The 26,237-nt window shown below is 37.4% G+C and overlaps 1 protein-coding gene across 2 annotated transcripts; it reads right to left on the reverse strand.

Annotated features, from left to right (window-relative positions):
• Nucleotides 1–44: 44 nt before the first annotated feature.
• nrbp2b (nuclear receptor binding protein 2b) lies at nt 45–25,376 on the reverse strand. 2 transcript variants are annotated; one of them, XM_077554374.1, is made up of 18 exons: nt 24,706–25,376; nt 10,543–10,665; nt 9,306–9,407; nt 9,131–9,220; nt 8,921–8,961; nt 8,724–8,818; nt 8,620–8,643; nt 8,458–8,544; nt 7,203–7,258; nt 7,032–7,127; nt 6,647–6,779; nt 6,420–6,522; nt 5,887–5,937; nt 5,670–5,805; nt 4,620–4,694; nt 4,439–4,502; nt 4,303–4,358; nt 45–2,331 (listed from the first exon to the last, which is right to left on the reverse strand). In XM_077554374.1, the coding sequence occupies exons 1-18, from the start codon at nt 24,823–24,825 to the stop codon at nt 2,245–2,247; spliced, it is 1,539 nt and encodes a 512-aa protein (XP_077410500.1). In that variant the 5' UTR covers nt 24,826–25,376; the 3' UTR covers nt 45–2,244. The 2 variants fall into 2 exon arrangements, with proteins under 2 accessions (XP_077410500.1, XP_077410502.1); XM_077554376.1 differs by having other exon boundaries at nt 4,641–4,694; nt 24,706–25,374.
• Between the last annotated feature and the right edge of the window lie 861 nt (nt 25,377–26,237).

The following is a 26,237-nucleotide window of genomic DNA, read 5'->3' on the forward strand; positions in this document are numbered from 1 at the left end:
CTTGCATCCATACATCTTTTATATATAAATAACCCCAGACATGATCAGCAGGTCACAAGTTTTTTTTTTTATTTAATTGCAATTGCTACAATATATTACAAATGCTTAAGTAGAGCACATCCAAATGCAAGTTTCAATTAATAGCCTTGACTGATAAGACCAATATGAATGTTTTTTTCTTCCTCCCAATTATTATTGTACCATTATATATGCAAACATTCATGATCATTCTCCGCCCCCTAGAATTGAACTGTTGTTGACAAAGGCAAAATGCAAAGTTTTGAATGCTTGCAGGCTTTCTTTTTAAGACATGCAGCTGACAAGATGGTAGAAGAGCAAGAGTGGCACTGTTTCACGTTGGATTAGAACCCATAGTAAACTCTTGCCTTAAAGCCACGTACAAATATACTGCACAGCCTGTATGGAAAGTAAAAAAAAAAATGCGTGAAGATTCCAGACTCCCGTCCGCAGAAGTAGGCGAAGTAAAACTCAAAGCGGTCACTGTACAGCAGTCTGTTATTAAACTGGGAATTTAAAGAACAAAGACAAAATAATTGCAGACAATTTAAGAACATTGATGTCAAATTGTAGTTGGGAAAATCCATCGAAAATGTTTTTGCTGGAAGCGAAGGATTTATTTTACTCGACACGCCTTGTTGGATTTTAGTTTCAACGTTATACAGGAATCTCAGTGAAAAAAATTTTTTTTGCACTTTGACACCTACATTAGGTTAAATTGGTCAAAAATGACTGAGTTCCTGTATAATTTTGTCCATGTGTCCTTGAGACTTTTTGGGGTCCAGATATGATACACCAAATTTCGTGTCGACATGAGAGGCTGATTATTATTATTTTTATTTCCATTTTTTTCCCAGGCACCTTTATCATCAAATTCCCTCCAAAACATCTGCATCAAACCAAAATAGGCGACTTCCTGTTTAATTTCAGGCCTTGGGACCTTCAGACTTTTTTATGCATTCTGGTTTACGATAGACATAACCAATAACCAATTTAATGTTAATCAGTGAAACTGGTGCCAGGCACAATTTCTTTCTAACTTTCCAAGGAGGCACTACTTGAATGAGTTTTTGAGGAGACAGCGATTCTAAGAGGGTCCTAATAATAATAATAATAATAATAATAATAAATGTGACGCATACAATATCAGTATGATACTAATGTTATGACAAAAAAAAAAAAAAAATTGGACAGATTATTACTTACTACGACAAAAAATAATGGAGCAACAGAAAAATAAAACAAAACAGGTATGATTAAGTCGACTGCGTGATTTTAAGTTAAAAGTGTGTCGAAGACTGAAAATGATATTTACATCCAACGCACGAGAAGCAAGAGTCAAGTTGCAGTTCATTTGGACATTCATATCATGGGAGGAAGTCTGATAGACATGTAGTGCTTTTCCACCATCTTGTGGCATCTATAGGCAATTTTAGACCTTTTTTTTTTTTTTTTTAGCTGGGTTGTCAATTATTCATGAATGAGCAGTGGAGCACTTGTACTGAGGAAAATTATTTTTTTTTCGAACCATTTATTGATATATACTACCATCCTCATTTAGTCAATCAGCCTGAACTCCATTTTATTTTGTGTTTTGTTGCCATAGCAGGCACTTTGCAACAAGTCTTTGGCACTCAGGACACTTATCAGAGGGGAAAAGCCCTTAAGAGCACTGCAGGCTAAAAAGAGAGTCCGAGGGGACGAGAAGAAGGAAACATCAGAGAGCATGAATAAACATGACCACCTTGTGCGTTGCTTTTCAATAATAAATAAGTCCACAGTGAATGAGTGTTAACAGCGCATGATGGATGGAGTACTTATTTAAAAAAAAAGAAAAAAAAAAAAGAAGAAGAAATATTGCCCTGTCAGGGTGGACGCTGGAGTGCAAAAATGACACGTAGTAAAACATTCGTTTGACAAGATGGCCGGATGAGCGGAATGGTGGCGTCCGTTACGGAACCAACACGTGTTAAGGCAAATGTGCCCTTTTGGAGGGAGTCGATACAAACACAACCGTGATGGTCTGGTCCCTCCTGTTCCCTTTTCCCGGCTGCCGTGAATTCTTCCTAGAGCCTCCTGCAGTTTTCTTAACATCTCTCAGTGTTGTTTTTTTACTCCAAACAGGCTCCTGCTACCTCCGTTTCCCAGCCATAAAAAATGCCCCTCGAAGTCCCCCGGGCCTCGACTGACATCCCGTGACTCCCCCCCCCCCCCCCTTCCTTCCCCTCACTGCGTGCCCCCGGAAGGCAGCGCTCGTACCCGGTGTCGCTTAATGGCGTCCTCCAGGAACCCGGCCACCTTCTCGATGTCCTCCTTCGTGGCAAAAGAAACAAAATCGTACTTTAATGTCATTTATATTAACAGAAATTTTAAACATTTTTTATAAACAATGGAAGCAATAATCACAATGGCCACTGAAGGGAAGCAAAAAGTGTGACAAAATGGATTAATTATTTAAATTCTACATCTATCTAAAGACATTGAACATAAATTAAAAAATATATATATGTTCAAAAGTCACGTTTTTGTGCACCCTATTGGAACAGCTGAACTTTAGTTGGTACAGGTTATAGGTCACATTATTAACTCATTCATTGCCATAAATTAATTTTTTAAAAATTGTAAAAAAATATATATATATTAAATTTGAGTTTTTTTAATTGTAATTAATCGTATGACTTCACTAGTTAACTCACAATTAATCGCAAATTTTATATCTGTTCTAAATGTGCAATGAAAAAAAAATTCTAGGTTTTCATACTCTTGTTAACAAAAGTGGAAAAAAATTTAAACTAAGAGAAATGAGTTAAAATCAATTTTCGATGTTTATAGCCGTCAATGGCAGTGAATGAATTTTTTTTTTTAAAAGAAGAAGAAAATATTATTAAAAATATTATTAAAAATTAAAAATTTTACTAGTTAACTCACGATTAATCAAATTTTTTATATCTATTCTAAATGCACAATAAAAAAATTCTAGGTTTTCATACTCTTGTTAACAAAAGTGGAAAAAAATTTAAACTAATAGAAATTAGTTCAAATCAATTTTCGACGTTTATAGCCGTCAATGGCAGTGAATGATTTTTTTTTAAAAGAAGAAGAAAATATTATTAAAAATATTATTAAAAATTAAAAATTTTACTAGTTAACTCACGATTAATCAAAATTTTTATATCTATTCTAAATGCACAATAAAAAAATTCTAGGTTTTCATACTCTTGTTAACAAAAGTGGAAAAAAATTTAAACTAACAGAAATTAGTTCAAATCAATTTTCGACGTTTATAGCCGTCAATGGCAGTGAATGAATTTTTTTTAAAAAGAAGAAGAAAATATTATTAAAAATATTATTAAAAATTAAAAATTTTACTAGTTAACTCACGATTAATCAAAAATTTTATATCTATTCTAAATGCACAATAAAAAAATTATAGGTTTTCATACTCTTGTTAACAAAAGTGGAAAAAAATTTAAACTAATAGAAATTAGTTAAAATCAATTTTCGACGTTTATAGCCGTCAATGGCAGTGAATGATTTTTTTTTTAAAAGAAGAAGAAAATATTATTAAAAATATTATTAAAAATTAAAAATTTTACTAGTTAACTCACGATTAATCAAAATTTTTATATCTATTCTAAATGCACAATAAAAAAATTATAGGTTTTCATACTCTTGTTAACAAAAGTGGAAAAAAATTTAAACTAATAGAAATTAGTTAAAATCAATTTTCGACGTTTATAGCCGTCAATGGCAGTGAATGATTTTTTTTTAAAAGAAGAAGAAAATATTATTAAAAATATTATTAAAAACTAAAAATTTTACTAGTTAACTCCCGATTAATCAAAATTTTTATATCTATTCTAAATGCGCAATAAAAAAATTCTAGGTTTTCATACTCTTGTTAACAAAAGTGGAAAAAAATTTAAACCAACAGAAATTAGTTAAAATCAATTTTCGACGCTTATAGCCGTCAATGGCAGTGAATGATTTTTTTTTTAAAAGAAGAAAATATTATTAAAAATATTATTAAAAATTAAAAATTTTACTAGTTAACTCACGATTAATCAAAATTTTTATATCTATTCTAAATGCACAATAAAAAAATTATAGGTTTTCATACTCTTGTTAACAAAAGAGGGGGAAAAAAATCATAAACTAATAGAAATAGTTCAAAAGTATTTTTGACGTTTTTAGCCACCAATGGCAGTGAACGAGTTAATAATTTGTTTATTTTTAAATCATTACATTTCTATTAAATAGGCACTAAAAATCAATGTTGTGTACCTCATTTATGAAGGCGTAGTGAACGAGTTCGCTGGCAAGGTCTTTGGATGTGTCAGCTGAAAAGGCGCACATGACATCGTTAAAAAATCGAGCCAATGAGAAAGCAGCATTCTCCTGAAGTGCTAATTAAACCTACTCGGAAGGATGTCACAGCTAAGCTGCCGGTGAAGTTTGTCGTCCATCTTGAGAAATAATGAAAGCTGGAGTAGAGGGAGAGAAAAAAAAGAAAAAAGAAAGAGTCCGTATTAAAAATGAATAAATGATCAATAATAGATGTAACATGGAGCCCCGATAAGAAGAGCCTTACGGGAATGTACCTGATGTACTACGTGACTCACATGAGTTTTGGTCCCTTCCTCATTCGACTCCAGGTTGCAGTGCATTTGAATGACCTGATAACACACATCATGTATTATATGAAACATATAAGATTTTTTATTTTATTTTTTTTACACCTGTGCAGGGCTGATAAGGTCTTTATGGTACTTAAAAAAAAAAGCGCAACCATTTTTGCTTTTCTTTAACATATTTAACTTATTTCAACATGTCCAACTTGAGGAGAATTTAATCTAATTTTGCTTAGTTTCCGCCCTCACAACTTTTTTTTTTTTTTTGCGTTATTCAGCCATTCTAATCGTTTCTTCAGAGCAGCTATTGAAATGCACGTCGGTGTGTTTGACAGGCAATGAGAAAATATTTGATAGTGGATTAAAAAAAAAAAAATCTTAAATATTGCCATGGTCCCAAAAAACATATTTAAACGTTTTTTTTTAATGTTTTTAATGCTAGGGCATAAAGAAGGCTTTGATGCAGCCTCTGACTTGAAGAGGTCGCTTAAAGCAATGGCAGTTATTACAAAAAACGGCCAGCAGGTGGCAGTAGAGTATAAGAGATCAACCAGGGCCATGCTGCAACAAGCTCGTTTCCCCACTTTTCAACAGGTTTGTGAATAATGATGAAACTGAATGCAAAACAGAAACGGATACAAATATACTTTTTTTTTTTTAAGTATCTCTCCTTTTGTAGGTTCCATGTTTTTATAGCAATAGAACACAATATTCTGTGGGCTTTGCAAAATCAGTCAAAATCCAGTAAAACAGCGGGGAGCGAAGGGGGTTGCTTCAGTGAAAATGGCTGCGAGTGAATGAGTTAATATATTTTCATTACATTTTGTCAGCACATAATGTCCTCTGACATATAATATTAAATTAAATTAAATTGTGTTCTTATAGGCTGAAATGAATTTCATTTAAATTTAACAAAAAAAATACATTATGTACCCTTATAGCAACTCAAAAATAGAATTGAAGACGCAAATCATATTTTTTAAGCAATAAAATGTCACTGATGAGATGTGAAGGGCTCACCTTCCTGCTCTCCGTCTCCTGAGGTTCCGGCGTGGGCGTCTTGACCGTTTCCACCTGCTCCTGGGACAAAGAGAGGGCGCGAGGGACGGGATGTGGCCGGGACGAGGCAAAGTTCATCAAGGGGTAAATCCCGTTCCTGAAAAGCGGCGGACGGCCGTCACGCTTTAAGCATCTCGGGCTAATCCATCGAGTCGTGTTTCAAAAGTGTTCTACTCACTTGACGTCCTCGAGAAACTTGTCCAGCTCCAAAGGGGACACGTGGGAGTACCTGTCGGATATAAAGAGCCAGCGTGGTTAACTCATTCACTGCCATTGACGGCTATAGACGTAAAAAATTCATTTAAACTATTTTTATTCGTTTAACTTTTTTTTTTTAAGAGTAGGAAAACCTAGGGAAAAAAATTGTAAATTTAGAACAGATATAAAATTTGTGATTAGTTAACAAGTGAAGTCATGTGATTAATTACAATTAAAAAAAATGTAATCGCCTGACGGGCCTAATTTAAAAATATATATATTAAAAATAAGGGGCGTTTGATCGTAATTAATCACATGATAATTTTATATCTGTTATAAATGTACAATTAAAAAAATTAGGTTTTCATAAAAAAATTAAATGAAAAAAAAGTTAAACTAATAGAAATAGTTCGCATGAATTTTTGACGTCTACAGTCGTCAATGGCAGTGAATGAGTTAAGCAGGTGGTATTTATTATGAGTTACCCAAAAATGTATTTATTTATTTATTTACTTGAGCTGAACTCCCAGCCTGTCGTCATGCTTGATCTCTGCCATGACGGCGTTAGGGTCGAAGGACTTGGTCCTCTCTTCCACGCAGTTCTCGGGAAGCAAGTCTAAGAAGAAGAGTCATTACCGGCTTTATAAAATAGAACCACTTGTGTACCATATCCACCCGTGCGGCGGACATATTGCCCGACGCAAACGTCCCATTTAAGTGAGAGAGAGAGAGAGACTCACACTGGTTGTTAATGAGGCAGTGGGCGGCCAGCAGTTTGAGGGAGTGAACCTCGAAGAGGACGCGGTGGAAGAGGAGGTCGTGGGCGGTCGGGCGCAGTTTAGCGTCGGGGCGCAAACACGACTGCGTGAACTCCTGCAGGTAGCAAAAAAAAAAACCTATTACAGCATCTTATAAAGGTCATTTACAGTAGTAATAGAAGTACGATTCTTCTTTGTTTATGTCTGCATGGCTGTTATACTGCCACCCGGTGGCCAAGGCGGGCACACCGGAATGAGTAGCACGATGCAAAAACTGTTGAATTCTTCACATACTGTTTTTGGTATTAATCCGTTTTTTATAAAGTACAATATTATAGAGTGAAATGAAACCCGAGTCGGCTCGTACCCTCATGAGGGGGTCCTCCAGGGATTGGCCCGCGTTGACGATGGCCTCCTTGGAGACGGCAGCATCTCCGTTGGCCTGGATCTCCAACACCGCCATCTAGGAGGCACCGATCGTATGTCAACACACACCCCCCCCCACCGGCCCGTGCGCACGCATTCGGTGTTGTCTCACCTCCAGAGCGCAGATGCCGAAGGAGAAAATGTCTATGGCGTAGTCATCCTCGCCGGCTGGGAAGAAAAGACGAGGCGGGGAAGGAGTGAAGGGAGCGTGTGGAGACGAAGGGGGAACATGAAGGATGCTGTTAATGTTTAAAGACCCCGAGCGCGCGCAGTCTTGTTCTTTTGAGTTTGGCTACGACCAAATCGCAATAGAATAGAGAAGAATAGGAGCCCGTATCCCTGGCGGACATCTTAAAAAAAACGTGTGAAATATATAGCCTAGTGCTATTTAACAAACAAATAGATTTAACCTCTACTTAGAATTAATGAACGGCACATTGTTTTATTTTAAATGTGTTTGTAATATGACTTCTTGCATTCATAACCTGTATACTTTGACTTTGTATATATATATATATCAATTGTGTATTTTTATAGATTTCATTAACCACACAATTATATCTAATATTCTGATATTATTTAAATGTTATGTAATATTTACCTGTATTATATACAAAAATACATTTGTTTGATTTTTAATTTATTTATAGGTGCATACAATTCATTTCTAATATTTAGAGGATATTCCAACACGTTTTATTTATTCGACTTTTTTTAATTAACATTTTTCATTTATTAATTAATTCGATTTATTTACATTTCTTGGATTTTTAATTTATTTATAGGTACATACAATTCATTTCTAATATTTAGAGGATATTCCAACACGTTTTATTTATTCGACTTTTTTTAATTAACATTTTTCAGTTACTAATTAATTAGATTTATGTTTGTAATAAATTCATCCATCCATAGTGTTCATTTTATATACGTAATACATTTGAACTTATATTCAGTTATTTCTGTATATCTTTAACTTATATTTTTGTAATTGTAATATTCATCCTTTAAAATTCTTAAACACATGCAATGTGTTCATATCTAATATTTATATTTGATTTAAACATAATTATTTAATACAGTTCATTTTTATATAGGAATATTATTTTCATTATTTACTTATATATAAAATCATCAAATAACAAATATTAATATGATCCTCTTAAATATTTGATTTGATTTATAAGATATTTTTTTACTTTAAATATATTTCTAACTGTGTAAATATATTTATTGAACACAATGCTTAAATCATGTCCACATAATTCATACTTTTTTTCTGTGGGTCTTTTTCTGCACGCTGCAAAAGCCTAAATAAAGCAAAATAAACATCCTGAATAATTCGCTCAAAACTATGTTAAACTTACTTCCATATTCCGGTGCAAAAAAATGAAGATTCCTCTGCTCGTCGCGATGTTGCCTGCCCTTTCCCTGGACGCTGGCATCCGGGAATACTGGCAAGAGGAGATCATATTATCGAATACACAACCTTTGAGATGAATACAAACAACGGACTCAACATTTCTTACCATTCACAAAGAGCCGATGCCAAACTGCGGAGAGAAAAAAAAGATCACAAAAGAACGTAAATGATCTTCCTGCAGTAGCACGGAAAAGCCTGCAGGGGTCAGACCTGAGCCGATCTTGATGAGTCCGTTGTGCTGGATGAAGATGGTGTCGCACGTCAAGTTTCCGTGGATAATTGGCGGATCACACGAGTGCAGATAACTGCGGGGGGGTTGGGGTGGGGGTGGGGGGGGGTTACAAGGGTAACACATGTCAATAAAGGAGCTGGTGAAATAAGGATGAAGAAACGTCGTCATCCAGTACCTGAGGGCAGAGAGGATCTGCGTGCACCACCTTTTCCAGGCCTGGAATATAAGAACACAGAAACAGATGGATGGAATTTTTTGGGGGGACTGAAGCAGGTCAAAGCACCGGGGCCGCCGCCCCGCGTGACATAACAGCTAATCCTGTTTAAAAACGTGGATTTGAGTTTGGAGCGGACAGCAGGAACGCGAGGATAAAAGACCAACAAACCTTCACATTCATGGTCTTGTGGTTCTTCTTGGTTTTCTTGAGAAACTGCTTGAGGCTGCCCGACGACATGTATTCCGTGATGAAGATAACCTGCGGATGGCGGCAAACGTTCGCACATGAGGCACTTGGACAGAAATAAATGTACCCCCCCCCCCAAAAAAAAGTGGAAACCTACCCGAGCCTGACTTTCCTTCATATCAAGCCAGTACTTGTGAAACTTGACGATGTTGGGATGCTCCACCTGCATCAGGTTCTCAAACATCTCCTTGATCTTCTCCTGCAGCACAGCAACAAAAACAAATCCAGTTTTTGAGAAAAGTCATAAAGTTATGAGCAGTGGGCGGTAATTAAGTTACTAGTAACGCATTACTGTAACCTAGTTACTTTTTACAATAACTTATACTCTAATGCATTACTTTTTTTACAATATGGAGCGTTAGTCACTTACTTGATAAATGATTTAAATGACTAATTTAATGGTAAGCGGTTCAGAATTAAATCATGAATACTGTACTGTACTACTTCCTGTTTGCGACGCATTGTGGGCGGGTATCGCATTCGGCAGTCATGGAGGGTCAATTCGAGCGCAAGACGAGTTTTTCCACGTGGAAATACGCTCATTACTTTACTTTAGTTGAGCATAAAGGAACAGTGTATGTTCTTTTTTTTAAAGTAACTAAAGAGTTACTTTAATAGTAACGCATTACTTTTTTGTTTAAGTAATCATCAGAGTAATTGAGTTACTTTTAAAATTAAGTAACTGTAACGAGTTACTATTTTTTTAGTCACGAGCACAACACTGGTTATGAGAATAACCAGAAAATGATTAGTATGAATACTGAATGTAATTAATAAATTTAAAAGACAAAATTATGTTGCATAGTTGCAGGAAAAAAGTTGCAATATTGCAAGAATCAAATCTGCCCTTTTTTTTTTCTTTTTCTTTTTTAATGGTAATGTAAAAATTGTTGTTGTAAAAGTTGTAAAATTACAAGAATAGAATATCATAAAAAGTTGCAATAATCAGAAGATGAAGAAAAATGGCATCATGTTATGAAAATAAATCTGTAGCGTTATGACAATAAAGCCTATAAAGTTGCGAGAAACGGTCAAAATATCACGAGAAAAAAAAGAAGCAATTTTATGAAATAAAGTCATATTTGGCGTGAAAAACTGTCATGTTATACAAGAATAAATTTGTAATGAAATGGTACGAGAACAAAGTAATATTACGAGAAAATGAGTTGAGAAAAGTCGTATTTTTCCAATTTTAACCGATATTCCGAAAATTAAACCAGAACAAAGATGAAAGGCTGAGGGGGGGAAAAAAAAAGTTGAAATAGTAGAAGAATAAATCCATAAAGATACAAAGATAAAGTCACAATGTAAAACAAAATTCCAAGTCTGCGTACCTCCTGAGCTTTGAAGACTTTCTTGTCGGAAAAAAGTACCTCGTTCCACACCACCTCCACGCCTTCCTCCGTGTCCATGGCCAGGGAGGCGCTTTCCACACCCGGGACATTGCCTTGGCTCACCTGCGAGAGGGCGGCGGAAACAAAACATTTGTTACAACACAGATTCTCATCTCGGTGGAAAGAGAGCGCCCCCTTGTGGTTTGGTGCGTTAAAGTTGCTGGCTGACAAAATAGCCATAAAAAATGATGACTTGCAGTCAGGGGGGTGATAATAACCCAACATGACCACCGTTAAAACCAAGCCGTTTCGCACACTGTAAATCCCTTTGCTGACATTAAAATATAACCGCAGAATGTTGCAATAAAAAAAATCGGCATATAAGAAAAAAAAGCCCCCAACCGATTAACTCACTAGCCGATTTATTCAGCTGATATTGGCTCTTTTGAAATCGGTAACAAAACCTGTGATTTTTTTTTTTTTGCTCATTTTTTTAAACACATTGAAACGAATAGATTTACATTTAAACATCCACAGTCTCCCCACAAATCAGCAAAAATAAATAGAATTTAAAAAAAATTAAAGGTCGATTTTTGCCAATTTTTGCCAATTTTTTTTTGTAACTTTATTGTTTTAAACGTTAAAGGACTTTGTGTTCTGCAAAATATCGAAATCGCCATAAAAAAAAATCTATATTGGTCGGACCCGAGTCCCGAGAAACATATGACTGCAGTTTTCACAGGAAGGCTGATTTCAATCAACCAATCAGAGGCCACCTGATGTCAAAAAGTCAACAATGCTGCCTTTTTTTTAGCTGAAGAACCCCACGGAAAGCCCTCACTTGAATCGTTCCAACAACCTGGCGCTCCTCTATCAGCATCGACGTCAAAATGACGAAGGCGGCGAGAAATTATCCCGACCTCTCCCTCCTTACGCCCGCCGTTAGCGCTAAATGCTAGCCATTGATAGACGCCGCGGCGGGGCTCGCCTTTCCCGACAGTCAGCGCGGACGCGTGGACATGAAACGGCTTTTCAGTTCGCAGCTCCACAGGGGGGACCATTGTTCGTCCGGGGGGGCCCCAACCGGCAGACCGCCGCCACCGCTAAAATCTGCTTTCCTTGTCCTTCATTAGTTCCCCGAAGGAGGTTACTTTTCCGAGGAGGGTTACAAGAAGGTTACAGAATTGTGTTGGGAGAGAAAATCGGCACTGGGCCAATTCAGGTGGATTCGTTTTGAATGTTCCGACATTGCATGAGTTGAGGGGTAAGGTGTGTCAGAAAAGTTCCAGGACTGGTGTCAGTAAAAGGTCTCAGCAGCTGTTTGGGCATTTTGCGCTCTTATTTCTCCCCTCCTGTCCCCTCTTAAATCAAGTCCTGTCTGCCAGTCGTGAATATCAACCACAATGTTTCAGCGAGAAGTCTTTCTGAGAGTGATTCCGCTTGCTTTAAAGAATGACCTCGATCAGCCACTCAGTGGGAGATGATAATCTGATTATTGGTTTGCGGATCGAGACGCCGACTGGCAAGACACAGCGAGGAATTCCTTCTCTTGACAGGCTGCCAGGGCCGAATCGTGTTGAGAAACACTCGGGTCGCAAATCTGCGGCGGAGGGGTTCCGTTGCGTGGTCGCGCTAGAATAAGACTGGTAAACAAGCACCTGGGGGGGGGGGGGGTCCTGCCCTCTGATTGGCCGGCGCAAGGGAGGCGGTTGAAGGGTTTCGGGTCAGAACGGCGACTTGCGTTCCGACGTTTGCTACGTGACATGGACGGCGTGAGACTGGATCTTGAGGGATGTCGACACACACAAACGTGTCAAATCCCATTTATGCTTCCCACGCTCCGTGATAAAAAAGACACGAGGCTAAAAGTCGTCATATTAAAAGAAATACAGCTGCAATAATGCAATTATGTAAGAATTAGGTTTTAACCCTATATTTACCTGATCCATGAAATTTATGAGAAAATTCTGATTCTTTGTAAAAAAAAAAGAGTATTTATTGGTCCTGTTGACCAAAGAAACAAAAAAAAAACACATGACATTTGATTTGTGTCATATTTGATACATCAGGTCACGACGCTTTAAATTCGTACATTTATAACTGTCAAAAATGTAATAATAAACACACATGTTAGTATTTCCAAAAAATCTGAAAGAACATTTCCCACTATTGATAAAGCAGAGGTGGCAAACCCAGCCACAGTTTAGCTTTAGCCCTTGAGCTCCCTAGCAGGTAAACGAGCAACATGGGAGTTAGCAAGGGAGCTAGCTAGCTAGCACCTGGGGCTAAAGCCAAACTGTGGCAGGGTTTTTGCTCCCTGGACCTGGATTTGCCACCCCTGTTAATAAGTATAGCCGTCTCCCCTTTCTCAATTGGGATGATCTCAGCTGGGCGATACTGCCCTCTAATGGATTATCCGTGCAATGCATGAGTCGGATCATATACGTCAGGGTTTTAATGGTATGAAAAATATCATACTCATGAAATAGAGGGCTCAAAATGTCTGGTATTTAATATGATACGTTTGGCTTTATAGGGTTAAATTTACATAATTGAAATGAAAAGCCTGACAATAAAAAACAAAAAGAGGTATCAAACATCCTTCACATCTAAATTTCCCCGAGTGTAAAATCGCCACAGGAGGAGAAATGATCGCTTGTCACGGTTCCTTCTTTTCATAGCTTTCGCTATCTTTTCATGCAAGTGAGATGCGGCACTCGGGGCCAAAAACGAGAGCTGCCGAGCTTGAAACCACTCGAAAATCCAGCTTGACTTTGTGCAACCTGGAATGTCAAGAGCGTCTGTTTATTTATTTCCTCGGTTTGGCAGCGGTTATAAAACGCTGACGAGAAGTTAAAGGCTGTAAGGATTTCAAAGTCATTTAACCCGCTGTTGTGTTTTGTTTCTTTTGATAAAATGTTGATTATTACCGATGGCAGAAAATACAGAAATTAACGCCAGCTCGTCAACATTAACACTTGTTATTTTTAAGAATATTTTTTTTCACAATATTTCTATTTTTTTCCCCAAATATGTTCAATATTTTGCATTTTATAATGTCATATCAAAATATTCAGTGAATTATTTTGTATTTGTTTTTTTTTCCTTGTATGCTTTTGTCCAATATTTTGGTACATTTTCTAATTTTCCCATATTATTTATATCTATTTTCTAATATTTTTATATATTTCATAATATATAAATAAATATATAAAGTACATACATGTGTTCCATATTTTGTATTATTTCTGATTTTGTAAAAAAAAAAATTTTTTATCTAAATATTTTGTATTTTTTCCAATTTTCCCATATTATTTATATCTATTTTCTAATAGTTTTATATATTTCATAATATATAAATAAATATATAAAGTACATACATGTGTTCCATATTTTGTATTATTTCTGATTTTTTAAAAAAAAATTTTTATCTAAATATTTTGTATTTTTTCCAATTTTCCCATATTATTTATATCTATTTTCTAATATTTTTATATATTTCATAATATATAAATAAATATATAAAGTACATACATGTGTTCCATATTTTGTATTATTTCTGATTTTGTAAAAAAAAAAAAAATTATCTAAATATTTTGTATTTTTTCCAATTTATTATCTTAATACTGTAACTTTTTCCCTGACAATTCTGTATTATTGTCTGATAGTTAGCTTTTATTTTTTTAAGTTTTATGCATTTTTTAACTAATGTTTTGTTTAAAGTGTTTATTAAGTTTTCAGCTATTTATGTATTTTATTGATTGATTTTTTTGATTTTTTTATAAATTAATTATTAATTTATTTGTCATAAAATCCTCGGTTGTGTAATAAAATTTTATTTCATTGTAAAGTGAGCAATGACAATAAAGATTCAAATTCCACAATATCATTTTTTTTTTTTTTTTTTTTTTTTTACACATTTGTATATATTTTTTAAATATCTTAAGTCAGTTTGTTTGGCATAACATTATAAAAAACGCTGATAAGAAGTAAAAACCTGGTGTGGAAATAAAGTTATGAAGGGAAAAACGGGCAAGAGGTGAAAATAAAAGTCGAGAAAACATCAAGAGGGGCACTTGGGGGAATGAATTCCTGCAAAAAGAACCAAAATATCCCGAGGTGGCGGCTTGGGCGCTGATCAAATACCGAGACGGCGGTTATTGCGCAATCTCAGTGAGGGGAAAGTCAAGCACAGCGGTGAAAATCAAGAATATAGAAAAAAAAAAATGCTCAAGTGACTTTCCAGAGGCCTGTGAGGCTTTGTCATACGCAAAGTGACTCGCACCAGCAGACAGGTGAAGTGTGCGGTTGTCACGGCGATCGATGAAAGCAGCTCTTTGTCACGGCGACCGGCAGAGCTTCGGCGACCGCTCGTTTGCATCACCGCCGAGCCGAGCCGAGCCGAGCCTCATCCCGCACCGCAGGCCGCAGCGCATCAATATTTCAGTGTCGCTAGACAGACTGTGCCCCCCCCACCCCCACCCCCATGAGAGCGTCGCAGGGGGGCGGTGCCTTGTATGCAAATGAGCCTTTGTTGCCGTTTCGCTTCCCCGAGAGAGCTTTAAAGATAAGTAAAAAAAATTTTAAAAAAATGTAGACAAAAGGAAGAAATTGTCAAGATGTTGTTACTTGGAACAAAAAAGACACAATTATATTTTGGAGTAACATTACAGGGATAAAGTCATAACTTTATGAGAATAAAGGTGTAAAATAAGTTGGGATTTTGAGCTAAAGGTTGCATGTTTTCAGAGAATGAATCCGTAACGTGTGAAAAAAAAAAACGGCAACACTACAAAAGCCTAGCATTAGCAGTTATATAATATGACAGTAATATTTATCAGAATAAAGTCACAACATTGCTAGAATAATTTAGTCAAATTTGGAACGTTACATGTTAATTGTCGAGAAAACAGTTGTCACATTGAGAAAATAAAATTGCAACGTTGCGAGAAAAGTAGTCACGAGTTACGAGATCAGTCGTATATAACAATAGAAGTTATAACATTAAAGCTTTTATATTTACAAAAATAATGTTGCGCGTCTAAAGCAGTAACGTCACAAGAAATGTTGCAACATTTACGCGAAAATGTCGGCGTAACGGCCTAGCTGGCGTTATGAAATATTCAGAAAAAAAAATCATAACATTTTAAGGCGATATTCAATTACAATTTCAATTATTACACTCTACAATTACAAAATTGGCATAATCGTAAACAAAAATAAAAGACTATTAATACTAATTTTGAGTTGTTCATTTTTTTTTTACATTTGCACTTTTTTTTTATTTAAAAATGACTGATTTTTAATAAGTCATGTTTGGTCCAAAAGGAACTTCCATAATTATAGTCGTTCAGAGAAATGTATTTGTCTTCATATTTTTTTTTTATGTTTAAACATTTTCTTGTTTTGTACCAAAAAAAAAAAAACGAATGATTGCCCTATAACCGTGATTGCAATTATTACCAAATTAATCGTGATGAATATTTTCTTTTCATAATCGTAAAAAAATCGTAAACATGGTAAGACCGAGGGCGGCTGCAACCAAGCAGAAATTACGGAGTCCAATAATAATAAAAAAAAATCTACATCCGAGTCATATCTAATTTGGGTGTTGGAAATATCAAATTTGCACGTTGAAAACTGTTAATCTCTCCCCTAAACACATCAATGGCGATTAAAAGCTGAGTGGACTCGTAGTAGTGACGAGATAACGAGGAGATGAAGACAGAGCGAGCTGTCACGGCTCGCCACCCGCCTCCTCGCCACCCGCCCCCTCGCCGTGTCCCGCCAGTGCCAGCGGCCTGAGCCACTGACCGTCTGCTGACCTTCGCCTCCATCGCCCTCTCGCTTGCTCTCTGCCTATCTGTCTCTCGCTCGGATGTCACATGGGCGGCTCACAGCCAATCTCAGAGAGAGAGAGAGAGAGAGAGAGAGAGAGAGAGAGAGAGAGAGAGAGAGAGAGAGAGAGAGAGAGAGAGAGAGAGAGAGAGAGAGAGGAGGAGGAATTGGCGAGCGGTATTCACTGGAATTTTACTCGGAGCGAAAGTTGGAGCTGAGAAGTCCAGCGGCATGCTACGCCGCTGTAGCTTCTAGCTAGCTAGCTAGCCCGCTAGCCTACAAGCATAATGCGAGTTACACCTTCCAAACAAATATTCCTCCCACAAATTCACTATTTAAACATCATACACAACGTATATAAAAGTTCATTTTGCAGTTAATGTCATGCTTCTATCTATCTATAGCATACTCAATATTGGAGTAATCCAAAAGTAATCCAGTTACATTACTTTGACTCATTCGCTGCCATTGACGGCTATAAACATCAAAAAATCAATTTGAACTATTTCTATTAGTTTAACATTTTTTCCCATTTTTGTTAGCAAGAGTATAATAAATAAATAAGTAAGTAACTAATAAATAAGTAAAATTTGTGATTTATCGTGAGGTAACTAGTGAAGTAATCCGATTAATTACAATTTAAAAATGTATCGCCTGACGAGATGATTATTAAAAATTAGGGACGTCAGGCGACTAATGTTTTTTTTTTTTTTTTTTTTACTTCAATAGTTAATCACAAATTTTATATCTGGTCTAAATGTACAAAAAAAAAAATCTAGGTTTTAATACTCTTGTTGACAAAAGTAGAAAAAAAAAAGTTAAACTAATAGAAATAGTTAAAATTATGTCTTGACGTTTATAACCGTCAATGGCAGTGAATGAGTTAATGTTATGGTACTTGGATTACGTTACTAACGACACTTTTTTAGCAGGTAACTTGTAACTGTAATGGATTACATTTTAAAAGTAACCCTCCCAACCCTGATAAGGGGACATGAAATAAAATAAACATAACAGTTGGCTTGAATTTAAAAAGAAAGTTTAAAAAAAAAATGGCCAAAAACCTTTTCGACAAGGTCACGAGCGTATATTATCACATCACGTCACACATCTTGATTTCCTCAAGGAGACCTCGATGTTGGGAATGCGGCCGAGCGAGACGGCCGTAATGAAAAGCAGCGCGGTGGCGAAGGGCTCGGGTCGGCTGGCGTTTGCGGTGGCGATTGGCCTCACCGCGCCGTTGTGGCCGTGACAAAGCTGCAGATTTACGAGGCCTGGCGGCGGCGGCGGCGACAGCGGCGGCGGCGGCGGCCGGGACGTGACGAGCATTGTGAGTGTCAAGCAGAACGTATTGCGTAAGGAATTTCACCCTTTGTCAGTTTTTGTCTCCCATCTGCCTGCGGTCGGACGTGCATATGTAGACAGACATGTAGCAACTTCGGATCGGTTTGCACATTTCTTGTCCGGAAAAGCAGGTTGAGCAGCATTTTGTGCCAGGTGAAAACAATTAAGTGGATGAAAAGGACGTGCATGTGTTTTCATGTAATATTTTATAATGTTTGTCTTTTTCCTAATATTTTTCGCCCATTTTTTTGTTTATATTTCCCCAATATTTTTTGGTAGTTTTGCTCGAATAATTTTTGTTTTGTTGTAATTTTTATGCATTATTTGTGTCTTTTTTTTTCTATTATTTTTCTCTGGCAATTTTCTTTTTCTTTCACCAATATGAATGTTGACGGGAAAATTTTTATTATTTTTTTTCTAAAAATATTTTTGCATTCTTACAATTGTCTAGCTTTTGTGTAATATTTCTATTCTTCTATTTTTTTTGTATTTCCCCTTTTTTTTAACTCTTTGACTGCCAAAAACGTTAAATAACGTTTAGTAAAATCCTATGGAGGAGTGCCAAAGACGTTAAAAGACGTTTGTTTCAAAACAGAGGTGAAACTAACTATTTTCTATTGTTGATTACTGAAAAACGGAATAAGGTAGAAACAAACTTTTTTTTTCTGATGAAAGATGAGAGTCCAATCTTTCATTTGGTAGTATGTGTGTTTCCATAGTCCAAACACATAATTTTCTATGGACCTTGAAAGATCAGTCAAAATGCTTAAAATCGGCTGGCACCCTTTTCTGAAAACGTCTGGCAGTCAAAGAGTTAATATAATTTGCTTTTTCTTTGCCTAAAATGAATGCTGAATCTTTTTTAAATATATCTTTTCCAAATATTTTTGCATTTGAATAATTTTCTACTTGTGGTCTAATATTTCTATATCATCTAATATTTGTGTATTTTTGTTTAATCTTTTTGTATTTTTTTTTTTTACTGTTTATCTCTCTCCAATATTTTTCTTTCTGTAATAATTGATCATTGAATCCTAAATTGTTTTTTTTTTAACTTCTCTTTTTGCATTCTTCTTATTTCTCTCTCTGTTGTAACATTTTACTTTTAGCTTGCGCGTATTTCTTTTCTAATATAGATCTATTTCGCCACCTTTTTCCACCGTCCTGTGCGTAAAAGATACTTTGGTTTCATCATGATGACTTTCCCCCGGTTAGCAGGTTTACAAACTGCCTCCCCCACAATGCGGTTGGGAGGACGACGGAGGTTTTACTGATTGGCCTTTTTTTTTTTTAGCCAGCAGTTTCCATGTTCCTGGGAAAACAAGCAGACGTGTTTTTGTTTCTCTTGCCTAAACTGGCGCACTCGCGCAATTGACTGTTTGTTCTTGGAGCCAGCCTGTGTTAAAAAAAATAAAAATAAATCTTCAAAAAAACAAAGAGTGTGTGTGTGTGTGTGTGTGTGTGTGTGTGTGTGTGTGTGTGTGTGTGTGTGTGTGTGTGTGTGTGTGTGTGTTTCTAGCAAAGAAAAAACAAAAGGTTGACTCGGGTTCAATTGGCTCTGCACAGTCGTCACATTCAGAAGGCGCGTTGGTTCCATGAGTGGAAGTACAAACAGACGAGCAGGAGAAAAAGCAGTGTTTTGTTTACACGCGGCAATTAGCGGAGACCGTTGAGATGGCCGCGTGCGGCCGAGATATGATTACTGTGACGTATTTAATCCTGCACGGGGATTAAGATGAGGAGTCGTCAGTCGTCTTTCGGCTTTAAATTGAGAGAGAAAAAAAGACACGAACTGAAGAAGACGACAATAAGTGAAGTGACGATGATGACAAAGAAGAAGTCAGACGCGTATGAGTGATACCGCTCGTAATTTTTTCGAATATTTGCCTAGTATTTTATTCTCCCGATATTTAGCATTTTTGGTTTCGGTTGGTTTGCTTTACTATTTTGCTAGCCTAATAACATTAATTTAGCACAAATACAGTATGTGCAAAAAAAAATGATAAAAAAAATCTTAATGTCTGTGTAGTTGTGTTTTTTTTCTTCTAAAAACTAAAAAAAAAACCTGTTAAATACTTTAGTATCATCCGTAAAATTTTCAATATATAGTATTTTGCTGTAGTATTTTTGTATACTTAAAGCTTTGGCCATTTTTTTTTTTATTATTGAATATCCATATACTTATTTGTTTATGCTGGGATGTTTATGTATTACTTTTTATTTTTTGATATTGTCTCTTTTTTTAAAAAAATTTAAATATGTTTATATTGCACTTGTCATTTTTTTCCATTTTCGAACAATGGTGTATTAGTCTCCTAATATTTTTTTAATATCATATTCTTTTTAAATGATTTTTTCCCTGAAATGTATGCGTTATTTGTCTACTATTTTTGTATTGTATGTTTTAAAATAATATATTTATTAAACTGTTCAGATCTATTAACCACAAGGTAAATATCTACAAATTTGCTGACTTTTTTTGCTTATCGGTGAAAAAATGTGTTCAAGATAAGTATAAAACATATCATGTTCAAACTTGAAATGTGAAGCAGTGTTTCTCTCCATAGATATTGTCAAAGCCGCTGCGTCGCCTAAGAGGTTTATAGTGCTTATCCTCCCTCCAGAGACGAGACGGAGCTGCCGCAGTCAATCCCGACTGACTAGCGACTACTTCCCGGGCACGTTCCCGCACTTCCCTGGCATCCTCTTATGTCCTTAATGCAACAAATCTCCAGCATGGTTGAGATGGCCGGGAATAAAAATGAACTGGAGCTAAATGCTAACATAATGGCGCATTCAAAGTCTGAATACAAAACCACAATTTCCGCTGGCATCGCACAATTTTGATGATTTCATCCCAGGGGGGGCGGCTTAAGGTGGACGTTTTTGATGCCCGAGCGACGCGTTCCTGCGTTATTGGGTCTTGTGGAAATTGGTTTTCTTATCCGAGGATCATCTGAGAAGCGTGAGAAAGCGACTTTTGCTTTCCGTTGCAGGCGTTCTGCTTCTTCTACGGACTCTTAGGACAGTGTAGGCTTGCTAATCAGCTTTGCCTTTAACTAGCATGGGTTGGTAGCATGCTAGTAGTTAGCTTCAGCTTTAGCTAGCTCTATCCATTTTTAAATAATTAGCCGTTAGATTAGCTTAGATAATAGCCATTTCTAACACATGGGGATCTAATAAATATAAGCAAGCTGAAATGTTAATAATAATGACATTTGAATTTAGCTGCTAACAATAAACAATTTTTAGCACCCTTAGTTAGCAGATGTGCTACTTGAGCCGCTAGCAACTTTTTTTTTTGGCTCCTTAGCAGACTAGTACTTACTTTACAAACTATACATATGAAATGAACTGAATGTCCGCTGTGTCACATTTACGCATGTAGTATGACATGGCAACTAAGATAGCCACGTTTACTCTCAAGGGTTTTAAGATAAAGGCCGTCGGACTGCAAAGGAATGCAGCAACACTTCAAGTCGTGTCCCCTCTAGCAGAGGAATCTCATTAATGCCTTGCAGGGTCTGAAGGAGGTTTTGTGTTAGTGTATTATTTAAGCAAGGACGGCTTGAGAGCACCTGGTCAAAGTCAAAAAAGCAAGTACTTACTATTGACCATAATGGCCCCCACCCGGAATGCATTCTTTCTGAAGCCATACGGCGGGCTCTAAAAGGGCATTAGAGTGCATTCACATCAACTTGACTGCGGCTGCTGACTGAGTTGGAGTCCGCATCACCGTCACGAGACGCTAATGCGCAACTCATCCATGCCGGAAGGTTCTGCCCCGTTTTTCATCATGTCCAATCGTCATAATGGTTTAAATACTTCAAGCCTGAGAGCTCTACATTAAAGTCTATCAATAAAACGACCTCAACGAGATATGGGTGAAAACATCCAGATAAAATAACTGCAATTTCCCGATGAACAAATACGCATAATTATTTAATTGAGGGCTATTACGCGGATTAACACATCACAGATGCACAAAAAAAATTAACCCTGTAGTGGCACAGTAAGTGAAACTTGGTGGTACTACAATGAATAGTAATTGTTTACTAGCACACTTGTTAAGTGCTATGATCTTCCTGAAATTCCCCATTATCGCTAAGCCGTCCGTTTACGAGCTAGCTTTTATCTGCTCGGAAAGAGAGTGCAGCATTTCGCAATATAAACGTTGCAGAGAGCACAAACTTGACACATACCAGAGTATGCGGCGCTAAGACGAAACAAAATTCGAAGCTAACGTTAGCGTGTCTGTTTATCATTTCAAGTCACATGAATGTGTAACTCTTACACATTACAATCGCTCCAATCTCGGTTTTGACAAAAGGCGCAGCCGAGCTAAGCTAGCATTAGCATGCGCGTTCGTTTGAAAACGACAGATAACAAATAGGAAGTAGTAAATGCGAAATAGTAAATATACTACAATGCAGACCGAAATGCTAAGCTAACATTAGCCTGCGTATGCCCACATGAAGCCCTCGAACATCTCGCGTGTTGTTTTGGTCCTCCAAACTGATTATCACCAACTTCTGTTACATTACCTCAAGCAAGCTACTGAGCCTCATGGCCACTCGATACATTCTTTGTTTTGAACGTGCCGCGGCACTGAGACATTCCGCATGCAGACCAGCAGCACAAACGTCCATGTGGCAAATGTCAGGCTCAAAAACTACAGAAACATCGCGTCGGTACCAGTGAGATTACAAACACACAAAAATGTTTCATTTCTAGCCAGTTAGCATGTACATTCAATAGCTCATTTAGCTTTTCGCACAGACAAGGTATATTAGCATACACATTCATTAGCTGCTCATTCAGCTTTTAGCTTAGCTTTAGCAACTCAGTGACTTACATTTCCTGATAATTGAGACATTTTGATTTTTTTGAAATTACCTCAAAGGGAATTTATGGAATGTCCCACAATTCATAACCATCAATTCATTGACTTGTTTGCCTTTAGGTCCTACACGAGCACATTGTGTCATTAAACCATTCAGAAATCTGTCGGTTCAGCTATGAAGCTCAAAAGTCATGTGACCAAACACATGGATGGCTATAAAAACGGATTAGCACAGTAGCACTTATCGGCATCTGCATGAGCTTTAATTTAAAATGAGAACTAATTTCCTCTGATACATTGTGTGAGTCACTTTGGCGAATGTCGCCATTGGGGAAGATACAGAACAGGTGACTCAACCATGCTCGATTTCCTGACTCTACATTAAAACCGAGACTTGCCGTGGCTACTTTTTGCTACTTCAAACGAAGGATTGGAGGAGGACTGAGCCAGCAAAGGGACCAGAACCACGTGAGCGTGTGTTTATTTAAACGCCCGAGCCCAAGACCAAATCAAGCGGCGTGTATGGCGAACTTTGACACACTGACTTATTTACCAAGCATGTGATACACTGAGCCTGCTGGATGATACGTTTCCAGGAAGCTTGCTTGACATGCTTCTTCCTACTTTTTCCTTGTCACTTGTTGCTGGGCAGAATTCATGGGGCAGACTCTAGTTGAATCATTTTCTGACAACAAACAAATATTAGCATTGTCTGGCGGTGTTTAGCGAATGCATCACAACTCTTATCGATAGCTGGCTGGTGCTCTTAGCAGTGGGGGTTAATGGAAGCACTAAAGTTAGGTAATCAATGGGTGGAACAACGCTCGGGTGGGGTTGCGAAAGGCTGAGCGTCCTTTCTGGCGTGGACGTGCGAGGTCGGGTGCCGGCGGCAGCAGAAGAGTGCGAGCCAGAGATAACCTTCGCGTTGAATGTCTTGGCTTTATCACGAGCCCCCTGCCCGACGCGCAATCGCCGAGTCGTACAAGGCCGTCCGCTCTTGCTGCCTGATAATCAAACTCTTGTTTAAATAACTTGTTTTCTTAGTTATATTCTTTTCCCTTCTGATCTGGCAAATCTAAAGCAAAAAAATAATAATTGCAAGCTATTCGGCACGGCAATGTAGAGCTAGAGTTGTTCGGAGTTACTTTCCTGGTTGCTAGACAAAATTTATATGGCACAATCATTTTGATGTGCATGTGGTTTTCGTAAACACTGAATTCAATTTGGAGTCATTAACAAGCCTAACATACAAGAATTCTCAAAAACGATTTTGAGTCATGAACGTCTATCAAGAATCTAATGCACAAGTAAATGTTTTCATGAAGAATTAAATTGCGCTTTAAACAAGCCAAACAATTGTTTATGTAAACATCGAAGACAATTGCGAGTGGTAAAAAAAAAAAAGTTTTACCTACGTGATTTTGTTGTAAATTTACCGGCTGCTGTGTCTATCCTACGGATGGAAGGATTACAATTCGTTCTAACTAGCAATGGACGTTCGATGTATTGCTCTGCGGGAAGTGTATAATAATTACCGAAAAATCCCACGATATTGACAATTCCGAGCTTACCTCACAAGTCAAAATGGCGGTCTTATTCGGTGAAATGACGCTCTCTGCTCATTGGAAAGCATTGGACTTTGGACCTTTGTAATTTGATTTGTGAGGATTATTTGGATTTAAAAAATTTGATGAAATGTCGTTTGAATACAATAACAATCTGCCTGGTTTGTTCTCGCCATTTGTTTTCACCGAATAAAAGAAGCATTTGCATTGCGTTACACCGGGGAAATATCAAAAATGCCCGGATGTTCGGAATTGAATACTCATAGGAGCAGTGAAAGCGCATAAAGTGAAGTCAAAATATTAGAAACAGCTCTGGCCTAATGACAAGAAAATGCATGTACACCATTTCGAACTCCAATCACAGTAAAACATTGCTAAATTACAAACGCTCACTCAAAATTGAGCATGACCGTATGGCGAAGTATTGTGTTTACACGGTGCAGGGGTACCTAATGAAGTGTCCATGTGGAGAGTGGTGTGTTTGCAGGCGGGATGGGGGCGCCGCGCCGCACACACCAACCATATATTTAATCCCCCCCCCCCCCCCCCCCCCCCCCCCCACCGCCAACCAACCTGTTCTTTGCGCTTCTGCCATCGTCCACAAGGGCTTTCCTCCACGATCTCGCTCTCATCCTCGCTCTCCTCCTCCTTCCCCTCCGATCCCGATTTCCTCTCCGGGACGGACATCGTCATCTTCACGCAGTCTACACACGTTTACAGATTTCAGCCCCCCTTTCCTCCGCCTCTGACCTCCTCCTCGTCCGTGTGTTGGTCGGGGATGAGACCCACGGGACGACGCTTAGCTTTTCCCTGCGCCGGCGTTTCGCTGTCTCACAGTCGGTGTCGAGAAAGGCTTAAAACAAGCTTCCCGGTTGGGATAGACGCCACACCCCCCTTGCGGGTGAAACACACACACACAAAAGCAGACACACTGGACGGAAGGGTCGCTATCCGAAACAAATCAGGGAAATGTTGCTTCTTAGCTTCCCGAGGACGGTCCGAGCGAGGCGGGGAGACGTGGAGAGCAATCCCGGGGGAGGCGGTGGTCGCATGGTTGGTCGGTTTTTATGGATGGGGGTTAATGTTCCGCGTCATCCTCCGAGTGGAGGAGTGTGAGCCGCTTGCGTCCAAAGCCGACCAAGAACCGCCGAGTGGAGCACATTTACCGTAATGGCGTTTAACGCGGAGCCTGCGCAAAATGCTATGAGCACCTGGAAGACGGAAGGAAAACATACGGGTACTTTGGTGGTCGAAATTAGACATCCGGGTACTTTTGAAGGCGGAACTTATACATACGGATACTTTAAAGGCGTGTGAACAAAAAGCTGACATTTTGCTATTGTTAAAGCAAAATAGCGCCTTTTATTAGCTTTTTTTTTTTTGCATTTGGGCACGCTTAGTTTCGCAAACAATCACCAGAACCACTTTTTCACACGAAATTGAAATTAATTGTATATCAGTGGGTTAAAAAAAAAAACTAATAAAATGACTAATTGGAAATATGTCATTTATATATATTGGTTAAGTGACATGATACTGTACACGAGAGCATCCTTCCATAAACCTTATGTTGATGTTTTTTAAAGACAATTCATCTTCAACCCATTTATTTTAAAAGGGAAGGTGTAAGATGCATTTAACATGAAATGAACGTGTTTTGGTATCATAGTTTAGGAAATATTGGGGCTTAAACTATTAATATAGGTAAACATAAAAATCTTTGGGAGGTGTCTATGAGTCACAAATGTTTTTTAATCATGTCTTGTAATTAGCTAAAAAGAAGAGAATATATAAACGCATGTTGATAATTTAGAACGTCATCATGCAGAATTTGGATTTTAAAACCGTCATTATCTATTTGAGCATAATTTAGCAGCATTATGGTAATGGTTTAAATCAACATGAGGCTGGTATGACACCATTCTGCTATCTAGTGGTCGAATGGGGGGAAAACACACCCTTGGAGGAAGATAACTACTGTACGCTACTGTACTGTAATGTAATTCTTTTTTTTCTTTAATTTTATAGGGTATTTATTATGAAATATACTTATGCATTTAATTCAAATTGTTTATTTAAAGACAATTTGTTTACAGTGACAGTTT

This window comes from Vanacampus margaritifer, chromosome 20 (assembly GCF_051991255.1).
Source record: "Vanacampus margaritifer isolate UIUO_Vmar chromosome 20, RoL_Vmar_1.0, whole genome shotgun sequence".
NCBI lineage: Eukaryota > Metazoa > Chordata > Actinopteri > Syngnathiformes > Syngnathidae > Vanacampus > Vanacampus margaritifer.